Here is a 25,575-nt window from a genome sequence, read left to right as displayed (position 1 = left end):
TTCCAGGCAGCTTTTGGAACATATGCACAGCTGTTTACCACATGTCTGGGGTGGGGATTGGTAGCTGCTGCTGCGCTAATAGCTGAAATTTAAATTAATGTCCATAATTTAGGACATTAGTTGCAATTTACCATCCAAATCTTCATCTGGAAGTTGCCAGCCTTCATTAGAGGCTCAAGGTTTCCAAAATACTTACATCAAACTGATTTTGACAGTGGAAGTGTTTCTAGGTGGAGAAGACAGATTCCTCGTGCTTCCTACTTGGCTGTCTTCCCAGAATCCTCCACAGGGGCTTTGAATGTTACCTCTGCCTTTTACACTCTGCTTTCTCAAAGATGTCCTGACATTCTGACTTCTTAAGAAGTCTAATAAGAGGGCCGTCCTCCACGCTCCGGACGCCCGGCGCCGGCCGCTGGGCGTCTGGAGCGAAAAAAAAAAAAAAAAAAAGAAGTCTATTAGTTCAGTTAATTTTTCCTGTTCTTTTAGTGTCTACTGGATTTTAAGATACAGAGTATTTTTCACGGTCCCAATGTCTCAGAACTTAATAGATTTTTTTTGTCTTTATAGAATTTTTTTTAAATACATAAAGAAAAAGACTGACGATGTTAGATAGAGTACACTTTAGCATTTTATGTGTCATGAAAAAAAAGCACAAGTAATAGTTGCTCAGTTGTCTCTGACTCTTTGCGACCCTGTGGACTGTAGCTCACCAGGCTCCAATGACCATAGAATTCTCCAGGCAAGAATACTGGAGTGGGTAGCCATTCCCTTGTCCAGCGGCTCTTCCCGACTCAGGGATTGAACCTGGGTCTCCTGCATTGCAGGTGGATTCTTTACCATCTGAGCCACAAGGGAAGCCCCTTTATGTGCTATCCCTCAATCTTGTTAAAATGAAACAAAAATGAGGGTCAGATTTTAACTAAATGCCATGCCCTTGTTTTTTTTTTTTTTTTTTTTTATCTTTTTTTTTTTTATTAGTTGGAGGCTAATTACTTCACATTTCAGTGGGTTTTGTCATACATTGATATGAATCAGCCATGGATTTACACGTATTCCCCATCCCGATCCCCGCTCCCACCTCCCTCTCCACCCGATTCCTCTGGGTCTTCCCAGTGCACCAGGCCTGAGCACTTGTCTCATGCATCCCACCTGGGCTGGTGATCTGTTTCACCATAGATAGTATACATGCTGTTCTTTTGAAATATCCCACCCTCGCATTCTCCCACAGAGTTCAAAAGTCTGTTCTGTATTTCTGTGTCTCTTTTTCTGTTTTGCATATAGGGTTATCGTTACCATCTTTCTAAATTCCATATATATGTGTTAGTATGCTGTAATGTTCTTTATCTTTCTGGCTTACTTCACTCTGTATAAGGGGCTCCAGCTTCATCCATCTCATTAGGACTGGTTCAAATGAATTCTTTTTAATGGCTGAGTAATATTCCATGGTGTATATGTCCCACAGCTTCCTTATCCATTCATCTGCTGATGGGCATCTAGGTTGCTTCCATGTCCTGGCTATTATAAACAGTGCTGCACATGTCTCTTTCAGATCTGGTTTCCTCAGTGTGTATGCCCAGAAGTGGGATTGCTGGGTCATATGGCAGTTCTATTTCCGGTTTTTTAAGAAATCTCCACACTGTTTTCCATAGCGGCTGTACTAGTTTGCATTCCCACCAACAGTGTAAGAGGGTTCCCTTTTCTCCACACCCTCTCCAGCATTTATTGCTTGTAGACTTTTGGATAGCAGCCATCCTGACTGTCGTGTAATGGTACCTCATTGTGGTTTTGATTTGCATTTCTCTAATAATGAGTGATGTTGAGCATCTTTTCATGTGTTTGTTAGCCATCTGTATGTCTTCTTTGGAGAAATGTCTGTTTAGTTCTTTGGCCCATTTTTTGATTGGGTCATTTATTTTTCTGGAATTGAGCTTCAGGAGTTGCTTGTATATTTTTGAGATTAATCCTTTGTCTGTTGGTTCATTTGCTATTATTTTCTCCCAATCTGAGGGCTGTCTTTTCACCTTACTTATAGTTTCCTTTGTAGTGCAAAAGCTTTTAAGTTTCATTAGGTCCCATTTGTTTAGTTTTGCTTTTATTTCCAATATTCTGGGAGGTGGGTCATAGAGGATCTTGCTGTGATTTATGTCGGAGAGTGTTTTGCCTATGTTCTCCTCTAGGAGTTTTATAGTTTCTGGTCTTACATTTAGATCTTTAATCCATTTTGAGTTTATTTTTGTGTATGGTGTTAGAAAGTGTTCTAGTTTCATTCTTTTACAAGTGGTTGACCAGTTTTCCCAGCACCACTTGTTAAAGAGGTTGTCTTTTTTCCATTGTATATCCTTGCCTCCTTTGTCAAAGATAAGGTGTCCATAGGTTCGTGGATTTATCTCTGGGCTTTCTATTCTGTTCCATTGATCTATATTTCTGTCTTTGTGCCAGTACCATACTGTCTTGATGACTGTGGCTTTGTAGTAGAGTCTGAAGTCAGGCAGGTTGATTCCTCCAGTTCCATTCTTCTTTCTCAAGATTACTTTGGCTATTCGAGGTTTTTTGTATTTCCATACAAATTGTGAAATTCTTTGGTCTAGTTCTGTGAAGAATACCGTTGGTAGCTTGATAGGGATTGCATTGAATCTATAGATTGCTTTGGGTAGAATAGCCATTTTGACAATATTGATTCTTCCAATCCATGAACACGGTATGTTTCTCCATCTATTTGTGTCCTCTTTGATTTCTTTCATCAGTGTTTTATAGTTTTCTATGTATAGGTCTTTTGTTTCTTTAGGTAGATATACTCCTAAGTATTTTATTCTTTTTGTTGCAATGGTGAATGGTATTGTTTCCTTAATTTCTCTTTCTGTTTTTTCATTGTTAGTATATAGGAATGCAAGGGATTTCTGTGTGTTAATTTTATATCCTGCAACTTTACTATATTCATTGATTAGCTCTAGTAATTTTCTGGTAGAGTCTTTAGGGTTTTCTATGTAGAGGATCATGTCATCTGCAAACAGTGCGAGTTTCACTTCTTCTTTTCCTATCTGGATTCCTTTTACTTCTTTTTCTGCTCTGATTGCTGTGGCCAAAACTTCCAACACTATGTTGAATAGTAGTGGTGAGAGTGGGCACCCTTGTCTTGTTCCTGATTTCAGGGGAAATGCTTTCAATATTTCACCATTGAGGGTGATGCTTGCTGTGGGTTTGTCATATATAGCTTTTATTATGTTGAGGTATGTTCCTTCTATTCCTGCTTTTTGGAGAGTTTTAATCATAAATGAGTGTTGAATTTTGTCACAGGCCTTCTCTGCATCTATTGAGATAATCATATGGTTTTTATCTTTCAATTTGTTAATGTGGTGTATTACATTGATTGATTTGCGGATATTAAAGAATCCTTGCATTCCTGGGATAAAGCCCACTTGGTCATGGTGTATGATTTTTTTAATATGTTGTTGGATTCTGTTTGCTAGAATTTTGTTAAGGATTTTTGCGTCTATGTTCATCAGTGATATTGGCCTGTAGTTTTCTTTTTTTGTGGCATCTTTGTCTGGTTTTGGAATTAGGGTGATGGTGGCCTCATAGAATGAGTTTGGAAGCTTACCTTCATCTGCAATTTTCTGGAAGAGTTTGAGTAAGATAGGTGTTAGCTCTTCTCTAAATTTTTGGTAGAATTCAGCTGTGAAGCCATCTGGTCCTGGGCTTTTGTTTGCTGGAAGATTTTTTATTACAGTTTCGATTTCCTTGCTTGTGATGGGTCTGTTAAGATCTTCTATTTCTTCCTGGTTCAGTTTTGGAAAGTTATACTTTTCTAAGAATTTGTCCATTTCATCCAAGTTGTCCATTTTATTGGCATAGAGCTGCTGGTAGTAGTCTCTTATGATCCTTTGTATTTCAGTGTTGTCTGTTGTGATCTCTCCATTTTCATTTCTAATTTTGTTAATTTGGTTCTTCTCTCTTTGTTTCTTAATGAGTCTTGCTAATGGTTTGTCAATTTTGTTTATTTTTTCAAAAAACCAGCTTTTAGCTTTGTTGATTTTTGCTATGGTCTCTTTAGTTTCTTTTGCATTTATTTCTGCCCTGATTTTTAAGATTTCTTTCCTTCTGCTAACCCTGGGGTTCTTCATTTCTTCCTTCTCTAATTGCTTTAGGTTTAGAGTTAGGTTATTTATTTGACCTTTTTCTTGTTTCTTGATGTAAGCCTGTAATGCTATGAACCTTCCCCTTAGCACTGCTTTTACAGTGTCCCATAAGTTTTGGGTTGTTGTGTTTTCATTTTCATTCATTTCTATACATATTTTGATTTCTTTTTTGATTTCTTCTATGATTTGTTGGTTATTCAGAAGCGTGTTATTTAGCCTCCATATGTTAGAATTTTTAACAATTTTTTTCCTGTAATTGAGATCTAATTTTACTGCACTGTGGTCAGAAAAGATGACTGGAATGATTTCAATTTTTTTTGAATTTTCCCAGACCAGATTTATGGCCCAGGATGTGATCTATTCTGGAGAACGTTCCGTGTGCACTTGAGAAAAAGGTGAAGTTGATTGTTTTGGGGTGAAATGTCCTATAGATATCAATTAGGTCTAGCTGGTCCATTGTGTCATTTAAGGTTTGTGTTTCCTTGTTAATTTTCTGTTTAGTTGATCTATCCATAGTTGTGAGTGGGGTATTAAAGTCTCCCACTATTATTGTGTTACTATTAATTTCCTCTTTCATACTCGTTAGTGTTTGCTGTACATATTGTGGTGCTCCTATGTTGGGTGCATATATATTTATAATTGTTATATCTTCTTCTTCAATTGATCCTTTGATCATTATGTAGTGTCCTTCTTTGTCTCTTTTCACATCCTTTACTTGAAAGTCTATTTTATCTGATATGAGTATTGCGAGTCCTGCTTTCTTTTGGTCTCCGTTTGCGTGAAATATTTTTTTCCAGCCCTTCACTTTTAGTCTGTATGTGTCTCTTGCTTTGAGGTTGGTCTCTTGTAGACAGCATCTATAGGGGTCTTGTTTTTGTATCCATTCAGCCAATCTTTGTCTTTTGGTTGGGGCATTCAACCCATTTACATTTAGGGTAATTATTGATAGGTGTGGTCCCGTTGCCATTTACTTTGTTGTTTTGGGTTCACGTTTATACAACCTTTCTGTGTTTCCTGTCTAGAGAAGATCCTTTAGCATTTGTTGAAGAGCTGGTTTGGTGGTGCTGAATTCTCTCAGCTTTTGCTTATCTGTAAAGCTTTTGAATTCTCCTTCATATCTGAATGAGATCCTTGCTGGATACAGTAATCTAGGTTGTAGGTTATTCTCTTTCATTACTTTCAGTACGTCCTGCCATTCCCTTCTGGCCTGGAGGGTTTCTATTGATAGATCAGCTGTTATCCTTATGGGAATCCCTTTGTGTGTTATTTGTTGTTTTTCCCTTGCTGCTTTTAATATTTGTTCTTTGTGTTTGATCTTTGTTAATTTGATTAATATGTGTCTTGGGGTGTTTCGCCTTGGGTTTATCCTGTTTGGGACTCCCTGGGTTTCTTGGACTTGGGTGGCTATTTCCTTCCCCATTTTAGGGAAGTTTTCAGCTATTATCTCCTCGAGTATTTTCTCATGGCCTTTCTTTTTGTCTTCTTCTTCTGGAACTCCTATGATTCGAATGTTGGGGCGTTTCACAGTGTCCCAGAGGTCCCTGAGGTTGTCCTCATTTCTTTTGATCCTTTTTTCCTCTCTGCTTCATTTATTTCCACCATTTTATCTTCTACCTCACTTATCCTATCTTCTGCCTCCGTTATTGTACTGTTGGTTCCCTCCAGAGTGTTTTTGATCTCATTCATTGCATTATTCATTTTTAATTGACTCTTTTTTATTTCTTCTAGGTCTTTATTAAACATTTCTTGTATCTTTTCAATCTTTGTTTCCAGGCTATTTATCTATAACTCCATTTTGTTTTCAAGATTTTGGATCATTTTTATTATCATTATTCTAAATTCTTTTTCAGGTAGATTCCCTGTCTCCTCCTCTTTTGTTTGACTTGGTGGGCATTTTTCATGTTCCTTTACCTGTTGGGTATTTCTTTGCCTTTTCATCTTGTTTAGATTGCTGTATCTGGAGTGGGCTTTCTGTATTCTGGAGGTCTGTGGTTCCTTTTTATTGTGGAGGATTAACCCAGTGAGTGGGGTTAGACGATTGGCTTGTCAAGGTTTCCTGGTTAGGGAAGCTTGTGTCAGTGTTCTGGTGCATGGAACTTGATTTCTTCTCTTTGGAGAGCAGTGGAGTGCCCAGTAATGAGTTTTGAGTTGGATCTATGTGTTAGGTGTGACCCTGGGCAGCCTGTATGTTGATGTTCAGGGCTATGTTCCTGCATTGCTGGAGAATTTGCGTGGTATGTCTTGCTCTAAAACTTATTGGCTCTTGGGTGGTCGTTGGTTTCAGTGTAGGTATGAAGGCTTTTGGACAGTCACTTATTACTTAAAGTTCCATGTAGTCAGGAGTTTTCTGGTGTTCTCAGGTTTTGGGCTTAAGTCTCCTGTCTCTGGATTTCAGTTTTATTCTTCCTGTAGTCTCAGGACTTCTCCAACTATATAGCCCTGATAAGAAAACTTCTAGGTTAATGGCTAAAAGATTCTCCCCCGTTAGGGATACCCAGAGAGGTTCACAGAGTTACATGAAGAAGAGGAGAGGGATGAGGGAGATAGAGATGAGCAGGAGGAGAAAAAGGGGGACTCAAGAGGAGAGAGACAGATCTACGCAGCTGTCTGTTCCCAGAGTGTTCTCCGTAGCCCAGTCACCTACAAAGATTCACAGAATTGGATTGGGAAGAGAAGGGGAAAGGAGGAAATAGAGGTGTTCTGAGGTAGAAAACAGAGAGTCAAGATTGGGAGAGAATAATCTTCGGTTTAAAAATAGGGCTTCTCTTCTTTTTTTTTTTTTTTGTAAGGTTATAGTGTATTGAAAATGAAAATTAAGGAGTAGTAGAGGAGTACTAGAGGACTTTAAAAGAAATAAGAGAAAAAGAAAAATAGAAAATAGAAGAGAAAAAAAAAAAGAAAAAAGAAAAAAAAAGAAAAAAAAATTTTTTTTTCCCCTAATTAAAAAAATCGTAAAAATCTATGGAAATGAAAGTTAAGGAGAAATGGGGGAGTAATAGGGGATTTTAAAGGAAAATAAAAGAGAAAAAAGAAAAAAAGAAAAAAAAAAAAAAGAGAAAAAAGTAAAATTATATCCAGGAGTTTCTCTGGAGCTGTTGCGGTCAGTGTGGGTTCGGCTCAGTTTCAGATAGCTCCTCGTTCCAGCTTACGCTTCTCGATATGTACAGGCCCCTTCCGGTGTAGTCGGTGTTTTCTACAGGGATTTTAATCTGTTGCACCAGTCCCTTCTGAAGCGGTTCCCTTTGTTTATTTGGCTTCTGTTTGCCGTCTCTTCAGAGCCTCATTTCCGCCCTGACACAGGCGGGCGGAGGTGGACTCTTATTCAGGTAGCTAGTTCCGTCGCTCTGCGGGGAGGGGCTGGCGCCCCGGGGAGGGGCTGGCGCTGCTTTCTCCGTCTGTGCTGCTCAGGCTCCCGGCTGTTCTATATGGAGCGCGCCCCGCGCTGCGCGAGGTTCCAGCCCTCGGGTGTTCCACAAAAGCGCGGAGGGAAAAGCTGAGCCTGCTCTCTGTGCCTTCCCCGTCAGAGCGGTCCAGGCAGCCAGGGGCTTGGTGGGCGCACTCTCCCCAGGTGTGGCGCGCCCCCTCCCTTCCGCGGACCCAGTCTCAGTCTCCGCTGGCGCCAGTCGGGTGCGCGCGCCTTCTGCCCTCCGCGTCCCCAGCCCCAGTCCCCGCCCGCGCCGGTCGGGTGCCTGCACCCTGTGTCTCGCCGCGACCTTCCCCTCCCCACTGCCTCCTGCCTCCGGCAGAGCTGGGCCGGTCCGCAGCCTGCGAGCTCTTCCCTGGATTTTCTCAGTCTCTTTGTTCTGCGAACGGCCGGCAGTGTGTTCGGGCCGGTTAATTTACTTTCTCTCTTTTGGTCTCCCACAGTTCAAGTTGGCAACTCACAGAAGCTCCCTCCGATTTTCCTCAGGGCACTCAGGCCCGGACCCTACCCCAAGCAATGCCGCCTAAGACTTCCCGGGTCGGATCTCCGTCCTTAGCTCTTTTGTCTCACTTTTTATCTTTTATATTTTGTCCTACCTCCTTTCGAAGACAATGGGCTGCTTTTCTGGGCGCCTGATGACCTCAGCTAGCGATCAGAAGCTGTTTTGCGAAGTTTGCTCTGCGTTCAGTTATTCTTTTGATGAATTTGTAGGAGAGAAAGTGGTCTCCCCGTCCTGCTCCTCCGCCATCTTGGCTCCTCCCCGCCGTGCCCTTGTTAATCCATTGCTTTACACAAGGCGCATACTGTACCGTCTTGGAGTATGTATAGATATCCACCCTTCCCTCATGCTTTTTAATACAGTTGAAGAGATATATTATGTATCTAAAAGGGGAACCCAATTTCAGAACGCCAGATGATAACTGTAAAACTACACAAAATGTCTTATAAAGGCAATGATATGTAAAAAATACCAAGCTAGAACCTACAGAAGAAAATAGCAACAAACCTGGAAAGAGATAATCCACAATGTATGTATTTGCTAATGTTTGAGTTGTAAGAACACTAATGACTTTTACTCTTTCTGCTTTGTGATATTTTCCAATTTTTCACAATAAACAAGTGCTAATTAACATGTATTTCTTATTCTCTGTTTATAGTAGTTAGATAGTGATTGAGGTGTGTTTTGCATTCTCAGTGGGAAAGCAATTATATAATCAAATTGATTTTCAGTTTTAATTAATGTTATTTGTACTTCATTTGCGAACAAGTGTTCTGAAAATCAGTCTGAATACATGAGCATGCATTTTTCTCACCATTCATATGGAATAAATATATGGCTGTTTTTTTTTTTTTTTTTTTCCACAGAAATCTATCTAATGTAGAAGAAATTGGGACCTGCTCATATATCAACCATGTTATTACTATGACAACACTCTATATTCAGCAAGTAGGTGTTAATATATTCCTTTTTGTTGCTTTACTGAGTGTAATTAGTTTTTACTTTTTAAAATTTAGTAAAGTTAAGTGTTTTCAGAGGAGATATTAGAGAAGATCATTAAATTATCATTGGGCACATTATTGCAGGCATCTTATGCATATTATCTAAAAGTAGAAAAACAGTTATTAATATATTTTGTTATTTTAATTTAAAAATTGAAGCATTTTATAAATGCCTTTTTAAAATGGCACAGTTTGTCATTTTATGTTTTTATTATTTAATCATCAAATAGCCCTCTTACTGAAAGCATCTTCATTTTTTGAAAAATGTTTGGCTGTCAGTTTGAAACCTTTCCTAGGAAATATTTAAAATTTGAGTGGTTACATCTAGTCCATATGATTAACTGACCTTCTGCAGATTCAAGTGGAACTTAGGCTTATTTGAATAAAAATTATTTGTTATTATTAGATGAATGAAACACATAATATCTTAATGATATTGCACAGTATGTCATATGGCTTAATATTTTTAAGTGCATATAATTTTATGTTTAAATTCTCAGTTAAAAAGCAAAAAAAAAGAGAAGGAATTGGCAGATCAGACATCTATTGAAGAATTTGTGATCCATGCATTGGCATTTTGTGAAAGTTTATATGACCCATATCGGAATTGGAGGCAACGAATTTCAGGGTATGTCTTATAAATCATAGTGTTCATTTGCACACTCAAATGTCCTAGTGAATGTAATTCTTCAAAGCAGGTCTCATTCTCTATGAAAGCAACTGGTAAGTTGTGTTTGAGGCTCCATCTCTTTCTCTGAAATAGAGAGGTACATTGGAGGTAATGAATTAGTGATAAATGCCACTTCTGGATAATTAATTTACTCTGATCTTTTATTTTGTAATGCAATTTAATGCTAATAATCTGATGGTAAAAAATCTCAGAGCACAGTAGCATCAAGTAGAGTGCACATATTTTTCAAGGAAATTTCTCTTTTTATAAAAGTGTATTTCATAATTTGTAAATGAATTTTAATAATGTTTTATGTATTAATGTTTATTTTAAATTGTGAACCTTGTGTCAGCCAAGGTCTAGTTAGGAAAACAGAAACCAGTGCTTTAAAAGAGAGAATATAGTAAAAGGAAAATTTTAAGTAGGTATTAGAGGATTCAGAAAGCAAAAGGGGGACACTGGTGTAATACAGAAATAGTGGCTTCAGGAAGCAGCTGCTTCCCTGGGGCTGTGGGAACAAAGGGAAGAGCTTGGAGTTATCAGAAACTAGGAGTTTCAGAGACGGGGTCCTGCAGTCCTGGGTATGAGATTTCTGAGGAAAGAGACCTAGGCCAGTGCTGATATCACGAGCAGCCATGAAGAGGCTGGTTCTGGGATCGTCAAAAATTAGCTGAAAACAGAAGCCAAGTGTGAATGCCATAGTTAAGAACTGTTGGCTGGTGAAAAAAAAAAAAAACCAATAAAGAATCATTCCCCTTTTCAACCATTCAGTCTTCCAGTCTCCATTTAGTACCAAGTGTTGATGAAACCAAGACTGGGGTACCTGGAGAAAAAGAAATATGGTTTGTAGAATGCCTGTCACAGCATCACAAAGCACATGAAATGTAGAATGATGGATTGGTAGCTTAGCAACAAAGGCATGATTACCAGTATACAGCTCAAAGAGTACAAAAAACTCAGATGGCTTTCTTACCTGTGGGAAAAGAATAGGTGCATTGTCACCTACAGTCAGATCTCTTTTTTCATTCTCCCTGTCTGCTGTACTTTCAATCTGAAGATTTTTTATTTTCAATGTAATTTGTCTTATTTATAAGCAATTCCTACTTCCTACAACATTTCGTTTCTAGAATGTTTTGATTTTTTTTAAATAGGATTTTCAAGGTTTCCAAAGTATGATACCCTCACTTTGAATAGCCACCATTGAATAGTGGTTAAGAATTAATAACTGAGAGAACATGTATATAGACTATGTGGTAGTTCTTTGTATGTTCTATATAGTAATATTTTATTGAAATAACACATCTTTTAGGTAAAGCAAGAAGTGTCTAATAGAAATAATAGGAACAAATACTTCAGCCATTAAATATAACTGGCTTCCCAGGTAACTCAGTGATAAAGAATCCACCAGCCAATTCAGGAGACGCAAGAGACACTGATTTGATCCCCTGGGTCAGGGAGATCCCCTGGAGGAGGAAATGACAACTCACTCTGGGATTCTTGCCTGGAAAATTCCATGGACAGAGGAGCCTGGCAGGCTTAGTTTATGGGGTTGCAGAGTCAGAAATGACTGAATGACTGATCACCACCATTAAATATAATGATCCTATCCACTTATAATACATTTGCTTTCCTTTATATGTTGAAAGAAGTTGTCTTTAATCATAAACCATTGGAGGAAGAAAGGAATTCTTAAGTCCGTACCAGTGACTGATTGATAAAGATTGGGAGAGAGAGAAAAATAAGGGAGTAGAGAGGGCTCTTGCTTCCATTAGGTCAAATGACAATTAGTAACGTACAGGGGATGCTGATGTTTGAAAAGAATCAACATTTTGGAAACATTATAGGAAAGTTAGGAATCCAAATCTACCGAGAAAGTTTGGTAAGGAACATGGGTTTTGCATAATTTCAAAATGTTTCTCTACAGATTACTTTCTTGTTGCAAAGGAAAAATTAGTAATTATTTTGTATAGTACTGGATAGTGCATTGACTGGATGATCAAAGTTAACATCATCATTGAGAAACAGGTGGACACCCTGTGCCTACAACTGTGATACTCTAAGAAGGATCCATTGTTGCTTGTATAATATTCCAGCTAAGAATGCATAATCTGAATCTTAATTGTATGGAAACATCAAGCAAACTCCAAAGGGAGAACATTTTAGTGAATAAAAGGAAGAGTTAGGAGACAGCATTCTTTAAAAGTGTCATAGAGAAAACCTGTGGAAATGTTTCAGATTAAAGAAGGTAAAAGAGATGTGCCTGCCAAATGCAGTGCCTGACCCTGGATAGGAAACTGTACTTAGGGATGAGAAGGTGGGAATGCTATAGGACACTGTTAGGTCAGTTGACATATTGGATTATAATAGTAGTTTCAATAAATGTATTTCAATAAATGTAATGGTAAGTATATTGAAATTTATAACAGTATTGTAATATTATATATGACAGTATCCCTATTCCTAGGAATTATTCACTATCAAGTATTTAGAGGTAAAAGGCCATAATATTCATAATTTCCCTTAAATGTTCTGAAAAATTATAGGTCTCAGTATGTGTATATATAAATATATGTACACACATATATAAATAGGTGTGCGTATATATTTTAGGGGAAGAATAAGCAAATTATAAAGCCTTTAGGATAAAATTTTAAACAATGAACCTGAGTAAGCGCTACTTGAAGTTCTTTATACTACTTTTATTCTGGCAGCTTTTGCCAGAGCTTGAATTTTTCCAGATAAAAAATTTAAAAATTGAGAAAAAAAAGTTATGTTCTAGGTATGATGCGAACACAGAAAAAAGCACAGAAAAATTGACCAGGAGACATAAACTTTAGAAAACTGAGATGCAAACAAACATTTTGCATCCCTCTCAGCAACCTGTTGATATGTATTAGCATCAGCTAGGTGCTAAATGCTTGGCCAGATACCAGTTAATAATGGAGCACCCAAATATACTATGTTTTAAAAATGGTACATTTTTAGCTGTTCTATTTCAACCTATTGAAAGCATGCAGTGCGGATTACTTATACTTTGATATCTGTGTTATGGTATAATTGTTTTCTCCTTTTTTAATTCAGCTTGTTAAATTTTACCACAACTATAATGGAAATTATTTATGTTCGTATGTCACATCTAATACAGGGCCTTTAGAATGAGTCATTAATCACAAATAACAAGAATATATTTTTAGGGTGTTAATCAAATGAGAATCTTTATTGTTGTTTGCAGTATAGGATCCTTGGATAGAATATATATTCTATTAGTTAACATCATAATTTATAATAAATGTACAAAATGTAAATAATCTTATGGAAAAGCCTAACTGAAGCTAAGTCAGATTTCATCCTTTTAAAATTAATTTTTTTACAACGACTGATTTTTTTTTTTTTTTACAGTATGGCTCAGTTTTTTATTTGAAACTGGTAATATTTGTATTGTTTAAAGACATACACAAAAAAACCTTGGTAAGGTCTTAATTAAACAGGAAGATCCAGTGATGTTCTAAGATGTTATGTTTGTAAATACAGAAGTATGATAATTCCTAAGCCCTCTGGACAATGGAAATAGGCATAGATTTGGAAAACAGTGTAGTAACAAATGGTGTCTGATATGATTTCTAGTGAATCTTGATATTAGATCTGAATCTTAGAACTTTTTAGTTGATCAGTACTGAGTCCTATCCTGTTTGTCTTAGTCTATGATCAATTGGCTTTTCTTTCCTTAGAGTTATAAGGAAAATAATTTCAATAACATAATAGAGTATTGTTCAGATTGTTAGGAAGGCAGCTTAATGGAGTGCTTTATCAGTAATTCATATTTAAGTATATGGAATTTCTATGTGGTTGTCCTCCAAATATTTTCTGTTTTTGTTGACTCTAACAGTGTTAAAAGCTTGCTCAGGGAATGAGAAAAGTATATATATATTTCTAATTTTTCAACAAGCCACCAGTTGCTGATGGATCATCATAACAGTAACCTTTGTTCCCTAAACCCCACACCCACCATGCCCATCTAAGATACACTCATTTTGTGTTGAATTGAAATGTTCTTGCTAAAAGCACATGCTGTTTGTGTTGGCCTTACTGAAGTCAGGAGAAATATTTCAGCCATCAAAACTACTGGAATTGTGATTAAACACAAAAGTAATTCCAGCCCTCTAGATTAGTATCCTTCATTGTGGAGGAAGCCAGTAGTATGGAGTCTGTGTGTCCAGATAAAGTTTCAGAAAGTGGCACAAAATAGCTTGATTTTAGTCGTGCTGTATAAGCCACTGCCTTAGGTGCCACATTAGCAGCATTACTGACTAAATTCTTTTGCAGATTGGAAATTTTAAAAGGCTAGTTCCTTTTTCTATTTCCAGTTGTTACGAGACTTAATGTGGCCGCTATGTTTCACCATTAACTGTTGTAAATTTTTTTGCACAATTCAAAAGAAAAAATCCTTTCAGTTGGTGAGCATTTAAATTATTGGCTAGACTCCCCTTTCAAGATTATTCCAATTCTGGTGGTGTATTTTTAATATACAAATGAAAAGCAAAATATTGTTTATCATTGTTTTTGTAATTGTGCCTTCTCTGTTTGCCCATGTTGTAATTTGGGATTAACTTCTTTTTAATGGTAGACGAATCCTTACTACTGTAGAAAAGAGCAGACAGAAATATAAACCAGCTTCTCTCACAGTGGAGTTCGTCCCTTTCTTTTATCGTAAGTAACAGCTCTAATTTCTCTTGCTTTGATTCTGATGTTACTCTGATTATTCCTTATTCTTATTCTGATTCTGACCTTGTTTTAGCTTTTGTATTTATAAGATAAAGATTCTAAGAACCTGTTACTAGAGTACTTGATTGTTATTTTGCTGTGATTATTCCTCTTGGTTTTATTTAATTTACTGTTCTCTAAGTGTTGTTCTTTTGAGAAGAGCTAAATGTTTTAAATATAATAGTATGTTTTGGAACTTCAGAACTTTTACTGAAAATAACCTTGAGAGAATTGGTTCCTATTTGTATGATCTGTAAGGACTCTAATTTTCTTTCTTTAAAAAAATGATTATGCTCTTTTTCAAGAATATAGAACATTTTGCAGAACGTAATAGCAACCTCCTGTGTTTCCCACTCAAATTTGTCAGATTTTAACCTTTTGCCATTTTACCACATTTTTTTTCACCTTTCCCCCCCCAAGAAATAAAATAAGACAGAAATAGTCCCTTGTAGGGCAATTGATCCTGCCCAAAATGTCTTCCCTGATGGCTCAGACGGTAAAGATTCTGCCTACAATGCAAGAGACCCAGGTTCGATCCCTGGGTCAGGGAAATCCCCTGGAGAAGGAAACAGCAACCCATTCCAGTATTCTTCCCTGGAAAATCCTATGGTTGGAGGAGTCTGGTGGGCTTTAGTCCATGGGGTCGCAGAGTCAGGCACGACTGGAGCAACTAACACAAAGTGTACATAAAGACATTTGGTTCCATGGGGTTGCAAAGAGTCAGACATGACTTAGTGACTAAACAACAGCAAAGTATCTGTAAGACATTTGGCTATACCAAAAGGTCCTTGAAATTTGGTCCTATCCAAAATGAGCATATTTGGTTCATGCTGAATAGTTTTGGGTAGGACCAAATATCGAGGCGCTTTTGGCATGGACCAAATATCTTATGGACATTTTACACAGGAGCAAAGGTCTGCTTACCAATTAGTTCATGGATTGCTTGGTGATGATGACTGCAATACTTTGCTTGACCACCAGTAGTGATACTGGCTTTAGCTAGATAATCAAGCTCACTTGTCCACACTGGGAAAGCCAGAATTCCCGTGGAACAGTGTAGGCATTTCTTTTCAGAAGGAGATGTCACAACATTACAAGGGCTTTTCTTGGATTTTCCAAGTGAGGGTGTGAAACCAAATTGACGGGTGTATGAGTCACTCTGGCTTTGAAGTGCAGTATCGCATAGAAGACATTTATACCATTATACCCGTGAATGTAACTCCTAAATCCTAGGAACGGAAATGCCTAAACTACAATTTACACTCAATCAGGGAAGCCCAGGGTTGTAAGTTCCCATCAGGTTGTTTAAAGTCATCATAATCTTTCTAGTCCAGATCAAGGGTCATTTTTACCATGAACAGTGTTGCCTGGTAATATATTTGTCACACATTGACTGTCTACATTTGTCAGATTTCCAGTGATTTAATTCTTGGTGCATTTTCTTATAGAGAAGGAGAAAGAGTTTTTCTTACCCTGCATAGAGTGAATATCTTATTTTTCAATACTTTTTCATTTAATATTTTTGCATTCATTGATGATACTTGCAGTTATTTCATTCAGGGTTGCAATATTGTGCTCTTCAAATTCCGCTCTTATACTTCCATATGTTGTTAAATTCTGTAAAAATAATTTTCCCTCATCAATTGGAGATAAACTACAATTATTCCTAAAAAGGCTGCATAAAGTACTTAAATCTTTCTCTTTTACTTTTTTCAAAATGAGTTCAGATAATACTTAAGTGGGGCAAATGTTTTATTTCTCCCTTTTTTATGTATCATTGTGGACTCAGTCTTTTATTTACTCGGTATTTTAGAATCAGTTACAGATTTGTTTTTTTTTAATACTTATTTATATATTTTTGGGTGCTCCAGGTCTTAGTTGCAGTATGTGGGATCTTTGACTTGTTGCACATCCAGGATCTTAGTTGTGCCATGTGAAATCTAGTTCCTGACCCCAGATTTGAACCCTGGGCCGCCTTCATTGGGAATGCAGTCTTAGTTATAGGACCACCAAGGAAGTCCCTCAGTTGTAGTTTTTGATGGTAAAATTATTCTAAACTTGATCACTGAGAGTATTTTCTCCTAGAATGTTTATCTTTTCATTTGAGTCTTCTAAAACATAGAAATTTTAAATCTGAATGGAATCTAATTTATAAAATTTTTCTAATGATCTGTGGTTTTTGTGTCTTCCCAAAGAAATCTTGCTAATTACCTCAAGGTCATGAAGATTTACTCTTATGTTTTCTTCTATTAGGTCAGTTCCCTGTTTTAAGTCAGTATTTTGTATCTAGCCTAACGGTTTCTCATTATTGTTCCAGCAATATTTGTTGAAAAAGCTGTTCTTTCTTCTGTTGAATTACCTTGGCAGAAAATTACCTTGTCAGAAATTGGTTGGCTGTAAAACGTGGGTTGACTTCTGGCTTCTCCTTTTTGTTCCGCATGTCTGCCGTTACGCTGTTCCCACACTGTCCTGATTATTGTGAATTGATACCAAGTCTTGAAGTCATTAAAACCTCCAACTTTATTCCTCTTTCTCAAGTTGTTTTTGCTATTCTGGCTCCTTTGCATTTTAATATATGTTTTAGAATCCACTTTCCAGTATTGTTACAAAAAAGCTTGCTGGGATTTTGATTGGGATTGTATTGAATCTCTGGGACCATTTGAGGAGAATTGCCACTTGAAGAATATTTAGACTTCCAACTCATGAGTCTGATGTATCTCATCAATTATTTGTATGTTACTTATTTTTTCAGTCAATTTTACATAGTTTTCAGCATGTAGATTTTGCACATATTTTGTTAATTTATCCCAAAATATCTGTCTCAAGTACTTGTAGATGTAAAGTCTGTAAAATAAACTATTGCAGATTTTTTTAAAAGCTGTATTTTCATGTCTCTTTCTATCCATGGTAATATTCTTTGCCTTGCCTTGATAATATTTCTTGCCTATTTTGTCAGATACTAGTATATTGCTGATACTCCAACAATCTTATGATTAGAATTTACGTAGTGTATCTTTTTTTACATCCACCTTCTGTGTTTCCTGGCTGAATAGAATGCTGTCATCTGTGTGAAATCTGACAATTTGGTTTAAAACTTCTTGTAGGTTTTTGCCTGTCTGGTGGGATTTCATGGTTTAAATTAGGATTGGTACTTGGACTCAAAATGAGCCCTTTGCATATTTCTGGTTTGCTTTCTCTGTATAGCTTCCTCCATTCCAGTACTGCTTTATGAATTCCGGTTACCTGCTGCTGCTGCTAAGTCACTTCAGTCGTGTCCGACTCTGTGCGACCCCATAGACGGCAGCCCACCAGGCTCCCCCGTCCCTGGGATTCTCCAGGCAAGAACACTGGAGTGGGTTGCCATTTCCTTCTCCAGCACATGAAAGTGAAAAGTGAAAGTGAAGTCGCTCAGTCGTGTCCGACTCTTGGTGACCTCATGGACTGCAGCCTACCAGGCTCCTCTGTCCATGGGGTTTTCCAGGCAAGAGTACTGGAGTGGGTTGCCATTGCCTTCTCTGTCCAGTTGCCTAGGCCTCCCCAAATTTGTAATCTGTCTTCTCTCTCTGGAAATAGCCATGTTCTTTTAGGGTTCCCTGTTTTCTGTACATTTGTTCAGAAAATGTCTGTAAACCAGAAACTGAGGTGATCCTTGAGTTCACTTTCAATTTCTAGAACCAAAAAAATCTCTGAAACCTATTTTTTCAAATTTTCTAGTTATTTATAGCAGGAAACCTTGTATAGTGAAATTATTCCAACATAGCTGAGATGTCTTAATGTTTTAAATTTATCAATACCTTTTAACTCAAAATTGTTTCTTTTTGGAATGTTTCTTGTGTCAAAAATCGGAAATCATTCTCGTGTTATAATCTTGTTTTTGTGTACAGTGATGTACGTGAAAGGCTATTTATTACTGGATTGTTAACAGTATCAAAAGAAAGTCAAAAAGCATAAATGTTTATCAGTAGAGAACTGGTTAAGTAAATTAAGGTATGTCATTGTAGTGGAATGCTCTCTGGTCCTAAAAATGAATAAGGCAGATGTATATGTTAAGATAGATGGTTTCTCTTCTTTTCTATGAAAAATGCATATTAACCTTGCTTTTTAATAAATTTCAGCCTTTCACAAATAATTTTTAATATTTCCATTCAGACATTCCTTAGAAATCAATCATACTGTGAAAAAGAAATCTTATGTAGTTATTTGTGTATTGTATTTACAGAGTGTTTTCAAGAAAGTGAACATCTCAAGGAGAGTCTTAAGTGTTGCTTATTGCATCTCTTTGGAGCCATAGTAGCTGGTGGGCAGGTGAGGAACATGTTGAAAGTTAATCTGTAAAATGACAGTAAAGAGTACAGTTTGCTATGGATTATTTAATGAAGTCTTTGTCTTTTTGCAACTTATTGAACAAATATTTTTCTGAAGTTAAATCTCATTTAAAACTAATTTACTTAGTTTTATTTATAAATTTCAAAAAAACCCAAGTAATAATATTAGCATTAACTATAAAATTACTGCATAAATAGTTAGATTTAGCAGTTTTTGGTACTTGAAGTTTTTAGTTGTATTGACTTTCAGCTTCCAGTTGTTACTTTAGAATATAGAGGATAGTCATTTCTAATAGTTCATTTGATGAAATCAGACTTTCATTTCCTAGGACATATGAATTTAGTCACCTTTCTGTCTGCTTATAATTATTAAGGGCATACATAGATGGTTTATATGCATTTTTTCAACTCAACTGTTTTTTAAATTATTTACAGTGAAGTTCGAGTAATGTTTATTTTTTTCAGTTGAACATCTTAACAGCTGTGGTAAACTTTGAGTCTACCTGCTAGTTGAAAACAGGATTATAGTTCAGAAGAAACATTCTACTTGTTTTATTTAACCACAAAATTTAGATCAGAGGTTTCTGACACATTTTGTACCACATACCCTTTTGGCAGTCTGATATAGCCCCTTGTCAGAATGTTTTCACATGCCTGAAAGAAAATACACACCATCACAAAGGAAACTATACTGAAATGCAGTTACTAAAATATTAATAAAACAAGTCTGTTACGTAGTAATGGGCTTCTTTATAACATATCAAATTAAAAAAATACAGCAGCAAGTCTAGTGACTAATGTAATTTCGAAGAAGAGATGAGCGTAAATGATGTTTAAAGACACTGTAACTGTAATACATGAAAATGTATATGATTTCTACTGATGACAGAACCGTGGGTATCGCTAATAATACTGCTTGGGTTTCCTAGTGGGTCGCCTTGCCCTCCCCTCTTCACTCTCGTAGAAGACAGAGAGTCTCTGTTGTGAGAGAGATAGCGACCAGAATCTTATTTTTCACTTTATTTGCTTTGTCACTTTGCTTTATTAGCTAATATCTGTCTTTTGCTTCAGTTCCTCCCCATTTCCATCATTTCTCCACTACTAAGAATTAGTAAGTGTATAGGAACAAAATTGGAAATGACATTTTTTATGACTAATGGAGAAGCTGGTTGGAGCCCATACCGTTTTTGAACAAGTCCAGACTTGTTAATGTCTCCGCGTAACTGAACCCTAAGAGACTTCCAGCAATTAAAACTCACATGGAAATCAAATGGATATTTAAAGGCCAGTTTATTATTTTAAATACTGAAAATAACTCAAAATCCTATAATTGGGTCATAGCTGTAGTTACAACTATATTGAAATCTTAAGACTGTTGAATATAGCCTCAGTACAAGGGTATTTAGATAAATTGAGGATCTAAAAGACATAATAATACCTTTATCGTAAAGAGTCGAAGACTTAAAGTCCAGTGATCGGCCTCCCTTTTCTCAGCATCATGCCTGGCTTCCTGCTAGCACATTTATCTGTTTCATGCTATGTAAAGAGCAAGGGCTCTGGAGCCAGACTGAATCCTACGTCATTTCTAACTAGTTGTATGACCTTGGATAAACTATGTATGTTTTAGTTTCTTTATTTATAATGTGGAAATAATAACACACAAGGACCAAATGACTCATTGTATATGTAAATTACTCAACAAAGTGCCTGTGGTTGTAAGCACGAAGTATATCATGGGTGTATCAGGTTTATAACTCCTTAAAAGTGAAAGTGAAAGTCGTTCAGTCCTGTCCCGCCTCTTTGCCACCCCATGGACTGTAGCCCCCGAGGCTCTTCTGTCCATGGGGATACTCCAGGCAAGGATACTGGAGTGGGTTGCCATGCCCTATAGCAGTAAGTAGTAAAGTTCTAACAGCTTAAATTAGAAGCTTACCTTTATCTCTCATTAAAAAAAAAGCAGTAAGCACTCCAGAGTGAATTTGGTGGCTTTAGGGTCTTCAGGGACTCGGGTTCCTTTTGAATGTCACTTTGTTATCCTTACTGTTACGTCTTGTGCTACAAAATAGCTTCTGGAGTTCTGGCCATTGTGTCTGTGCTTTAGACACAAAGATGGGGGGTTAGTGAAGGAGACAAATGGCAGGTGCCAATTATCTTTGAAGGAGATACTGAAAAGCTGACAGCATCTCATTTGCAAAACTCCACCAGATAGCTGCACAGTTGCAAAAGGTGAAAAGGCCAGGAGCCAAGGATCCTTCCCTCTTTTATTTGTAAAGTGATATCCTCTTCCTGGTCTGCTGGCATGTATTCTTGACCAAGGACTACCCCTAGCTACAAGGGAGGGTGATGAGTAAGTTTTCTGTATGAGCAGATTACTCTCTGAATAAAATTAGAATTCTGTTAGTAGTGAAGACTTAATATGTGTAAAACACCAGCAGTGTCTGTCAGAGTATCCATGTAAAATTTTTTTTAATGTAGGTTTGTAAAGAAAAAAACTGTAGATTTGTTAAATTCTCTGTTTTTGCAAATGTATAGCACTTCAGTTAGCTTTGGGTTTCACTTTTTTTGTCTCTCATGTTTCAGAAGAATGCTTTGCAAGCAATTTCTCCAGCCACCATGGAAGTTCTTATGAGAGTTTTGGCTGACTGTGATTCTTGGGAGGACAGAAATCCTGAAGAAGTGGGTCGGAAGGTCGAACTTACTCTGAAGTGCCTTACGGAAGTGGTGCATATCCTTCTCACTAGCAGCTCTGATCAGCGTCAGGTGGAAACCAGCACTATTCTGGAGAACTATTTTAAATTGCTAAATTCAGATCATTCAGCTTTACCTAACCAAAGGAGGTCCAGACAGTGGGAAAACCGGTTCATAGCTCTTCAGATCAAAATGCTGAGTGAGTATTAGATGATGTTTATTCTATTCAGTTTTCTTGGAATCTAGTTGTTTTACATTTCTATTCTCCATTTTCATTTAGAATTCATGGCCATTGTATAGAAAATAGTGAATGTTTAATTCCGATTTGGGGTGACTGTTTATAGATTTTGACTTTAAAATAATGTGGAATTTATTTGTCTTTCACGTATTTGCTTTGGCAGTGACAAAATTGAGCCTTTATATTTCTCTTTTGAAAGTTGTAATCCTCTCAAAGCATCAGTGTTAAAAAAGAAAATCAATTGTGATTTTGAAATTTTAGAAAAAGTAAATTTTCAGGAAGTGCCATTTGTAACTTTCTAACCTACAGCAAAGGGTCATATGCAATCAGTTTTGTATGTGCTTCTCTAACATCTCTGTAGCGATTGCTTCACCGTGGCCTTCCTCTCCCGAGTTTCTGGCTTCCTGTTTGGATGCCTCGGATGTGCGCGTCTTGCTTTTCTTTCTTTCTGTTTGTTGTTTTGTGTCCCTCTGTGCGGCTCTCTCCCCGTCCTTCCCTCCCTCACCTGCTTCCTTCCCCTCCCTCTCTCTGCTCCCTGCAAACTCCTTAACCAAGATGTGTGGTTTTTTTTTGTATTCTTATTAGATGATCAGGTATACTAATATTATTAAGTGAGAGTTCCTTTTTATAGAAATAAAATATTTTCATTATAGCTAAACTAGAAAATTCAGAGACGTTAAAAGAAAAAAGTTGTTATATGCTGCCATCTGACATAGCCAACACAAATGGTTTGTTGTAGACCTCTAGAGACTTTAAAAATTGTTTGTGTGTGGAGAAGGAAATGGCAACCCACTCCAGTATTCTTGCCTGGAAAAGTCCATGGACAGAGGAGTCTGGCGGGCTGAAGTCCATGGGATTACATGACTGAGCATGTGTGCATGAGGGTGGAGGGAAATGGGTTGGTAGCAATAAAGTGGTAGAACTAAAAAAAAAAATTGTTTGCGTGGGTATGCGTGTGGTGTCCAATTTAAAAAATGCTGGACATCAAATTCTTGGTGAAACTTACTGATTCTTTACAACAGTGTTTTGTATATAGATTCACCTTATATAGTGCCTATTCTGTGTTATGAAATGTCATGTTTTAAAATTATAAACTTGAAGTTTATAAGGAAATTTGAGTCTTTATAGAATGGACTTCTTTTTCGTTATGAACTTTCATATTACCTATGTCAAATGCCCCTTGATTTCCAAGTGAGGACATCGTTTTAGTAGGAAATAGGACCAAGGCATCATCACAAATAGATTAATTACCCAACTCTCATTTTCATGATGGCTATATGTTAATTTTATGCTATATAAATGAAACTGTGTTGCCAAATATAATCAGGTGTTGCTTATTCACAGCAAGTTGGAAACCACATTTTGTTACACTTGTTATAATGGAAGAACACCTCAGTAAACCTCTGAAAAATATTTATAACTCATATATGCAAAAATAAATATTTTTGATAATAAAGTATAAAAATGTTCACTTTTCTTATCAAGAAATAAGTGAGTGAGTGAGAGTGAAAGTTGCTCAGTCGTGTCCTACTCTTTGCAATTCTCTAGGCCAGAATACTGGAGTGGGTAGCCTTTCCCTTCTCCAGAGAAGTACAGGATTTGTTTTCTACTCCACCTCCTTATTATTTCCTATTAATTTACATCTATTTGTAAGCTGAAATGCCTAAGTTAAATATACAGCTAGAGTGAATGTTTCTGTGATCCCAAATGTTCCACTTTATTAATGGACAATTTTGTTTTTATTTTCCTAGATACCATCACAGCCATGTTAGACTGCACAGATAGACCTGTTCTTCAGGCTATTTTTCTTAACAGTAACTGCTTTGAACATCTCATACGACTGCTACAGAACTGCAAGGTATTTTTCTGTTATTACTATTATTATTGTCTTTGATTTTAAGAAGCTATTATTTTGTTTATGTTTTGATTTTATCTTGAGCATATTATAACCATAGCTAAATTTTTTATTGTGGTAAATACACATAACATAAAATTTACCATCTTAATCATTTTTAAGTATATGGTTCAGTGGTATTAAATACATTCTCATTGATGTTGCAACCATTACCACTATCCATTCCCCATAACTTTTCATCTTGTAAAACTGAAATTCTGTATCCATTCAACAATTTCACATTCTCCTGTCCTTTCAGCCCCTGGCAACTACTATAGTTTCTGTCTCTATAATTTTAACTACTCTAAGTACCTCATATAGGTGGAATTATACAGTGTTAGTTTTTTATGACTGGCTTATTTCATTCAGCATAATACCTCAAGATTCATCCATGTTGTAGCATATTGCATAATTTCCTTTCCTTCTAAGACTAAATAGTAACTTACTGCATGGATATATATGTATATGCCACATTTTGTTTATTCAGTTGTCTGTTGATGGACTCTCGTGTTGATCTTGCCTTTTGGCTATCCTGGATAATGTTGCTGTGAGCATGAGTATCACACACCTCTCTTCCAGACCCTACTTTAAGTTCTCTTCGGCGTGTGTTCAGAGTGGGCTTGCTAGATCCTATAGTAATTAAATTTTTGATTTGTTGAGGAACTGCCTTACTGTTTTCCACAGTGGCAGCACCCTTTTACATTCTGGTCAGCAATGCACAAGAATTCCAGTTTCTCCCATGTTCTCATCTACATCTGTTTCTCCTTCCTCCTCCTCACTCTCTTTCTTTTCTTCTTCCTCCTCTTCCTCTCCTTTATTTTTGGTAATAGCCATCCTAATGGGTGTGAGGTGGTAACTCATTGTAGTCTGATTTGCTTTTCTCTAATGATTAGTGATACTGAGCATCTTTTCATGTGCTTATTGGCCATTTATATTGTCTTTAGAAAAATGTGAGGTTCTCGGTGCATTTCTTAGTTTTGTTTTTTTTTTTTTAGCTTTTTGTTGTTTTAAAATCTTTTTTTGTTATGCAGTATTAAAATTTGATATGAGCATTTGATAGCATATGTTTCCGTACTTTTGTTTCATTTAAGATTATTTCATTAGCATTTCATGTGTTATGATTTTAATATTTATATGTTATTATATTAAGTGAATATATAACTTACTTAAATATTCCCCATTAGTTAAGTATAGTACTAGTTAAGTATAGTACTAGTTAAGTATATAGATACTTAGCTTGTTTCCAGTTTTGTTTGCTATTATATAACTCTTTAAAGTTTCATGGAAGAATTCTATTTCTAGTACAACGGTTAGATCAAAGGGCATACATTTTTTAAAGCAGGGAGCACTGTACAGAAACAACTTATAAGTGGAAAATATAGAAAAGTAGAAAAACAAGAGTACTATTAGGGTTCTTGATGTATACCTCCAATTTGCTTATTTTTAAAACTTTTTACTAATTTATACTTGTAGCATATTTGCATATGAGTACATAATAACTAACATCTCTGATTATTATATATTCCCATAAATATCACGATGCCACCGGAAACCTTTTAGAGAGCTTCTTGAAAACCCTTTGAAAATAAAACTACTTCAGAGAGCTTTTACTTTCTATTTGAGGTGTTCCTTTCATGAATTTCCTGATGAAAAATACTAGGGGTTCATTCTGATTTTGTGAGAATATTCCAGAATAAAAATTTTAACATCAGCTCCTTGAATTTTTCCACACAGTTAGGAGAGTATCTTTGAAAGCATTATGTCACTATGTTGCTTAACTTACAGTAAAACTATAAAGAATAGCATAAAATAGTAAACAATATATTGATAAAATAAGAATGAATACTAATGAAGTTAACACAAGTACCAAATTACCACTGAAGCATCAAAATTTCTCTGTTCAGCTTTTAAAAATCATTCTTGGGGAAGAAATCCTAGG

General features: G+C 36.5%; 1 protein-coding gene across 7 annotated transcripts in view; it reads left to right on the top strand.

Annotated features, from left to right (window-relative positions):
• NBEAL1 (neurobeachin like 1) overlaps positions 1-25,575 on the top strand; it is a 166,285-nt gene that overhangs the window by 35,578 nt on the left and 105,132 nt on the right. For all 7 annotated transcript variants that reach the window (XM_061148972.1, XM_061148970.1, XM_061148969.1 and 4 more), the window contains 6 exons: positions 8,926-9,007; positions 9,561-9,688; positions 14,355-14,437; positions 18,711-18,796; positions 21,397-21,703; positions 23,494-23,600. In XM_061148972.1, the coding sequence (XP_061004955.1) occupies positions 8,926-9,007; positions 9,561-9,688; positions 14,355-14,437; positions 18,711-18,796; positions 21,397-21,703; positions 23,494-23,600 (793 nt within the window). The remainder of the gene's footprint in view (positions 1-8,925; positions 9,008-9,560; positions 9,689-14,354; positions 14,438-18,710; positions 18,797-21,396; positions 21,704-23,493; positions 23,601-25,575) is intronic.

This window comes from Dama dama, chromosome 8, assembly GCF_033118175.1.
Source record: "Dama dama isolate Ldn47 chromosome 8, ASM3311817v1, whole genome shotgun sequence".
Taxonomy (NCBI): Eukaryota; Metazoa; Chordata; class Mammalia; order Artiodactyla; family Cervidae; genus Dama; species Dama dama.
This window is presented reverse-complemented; position numbering and strand designations above follow the sequence as displayed.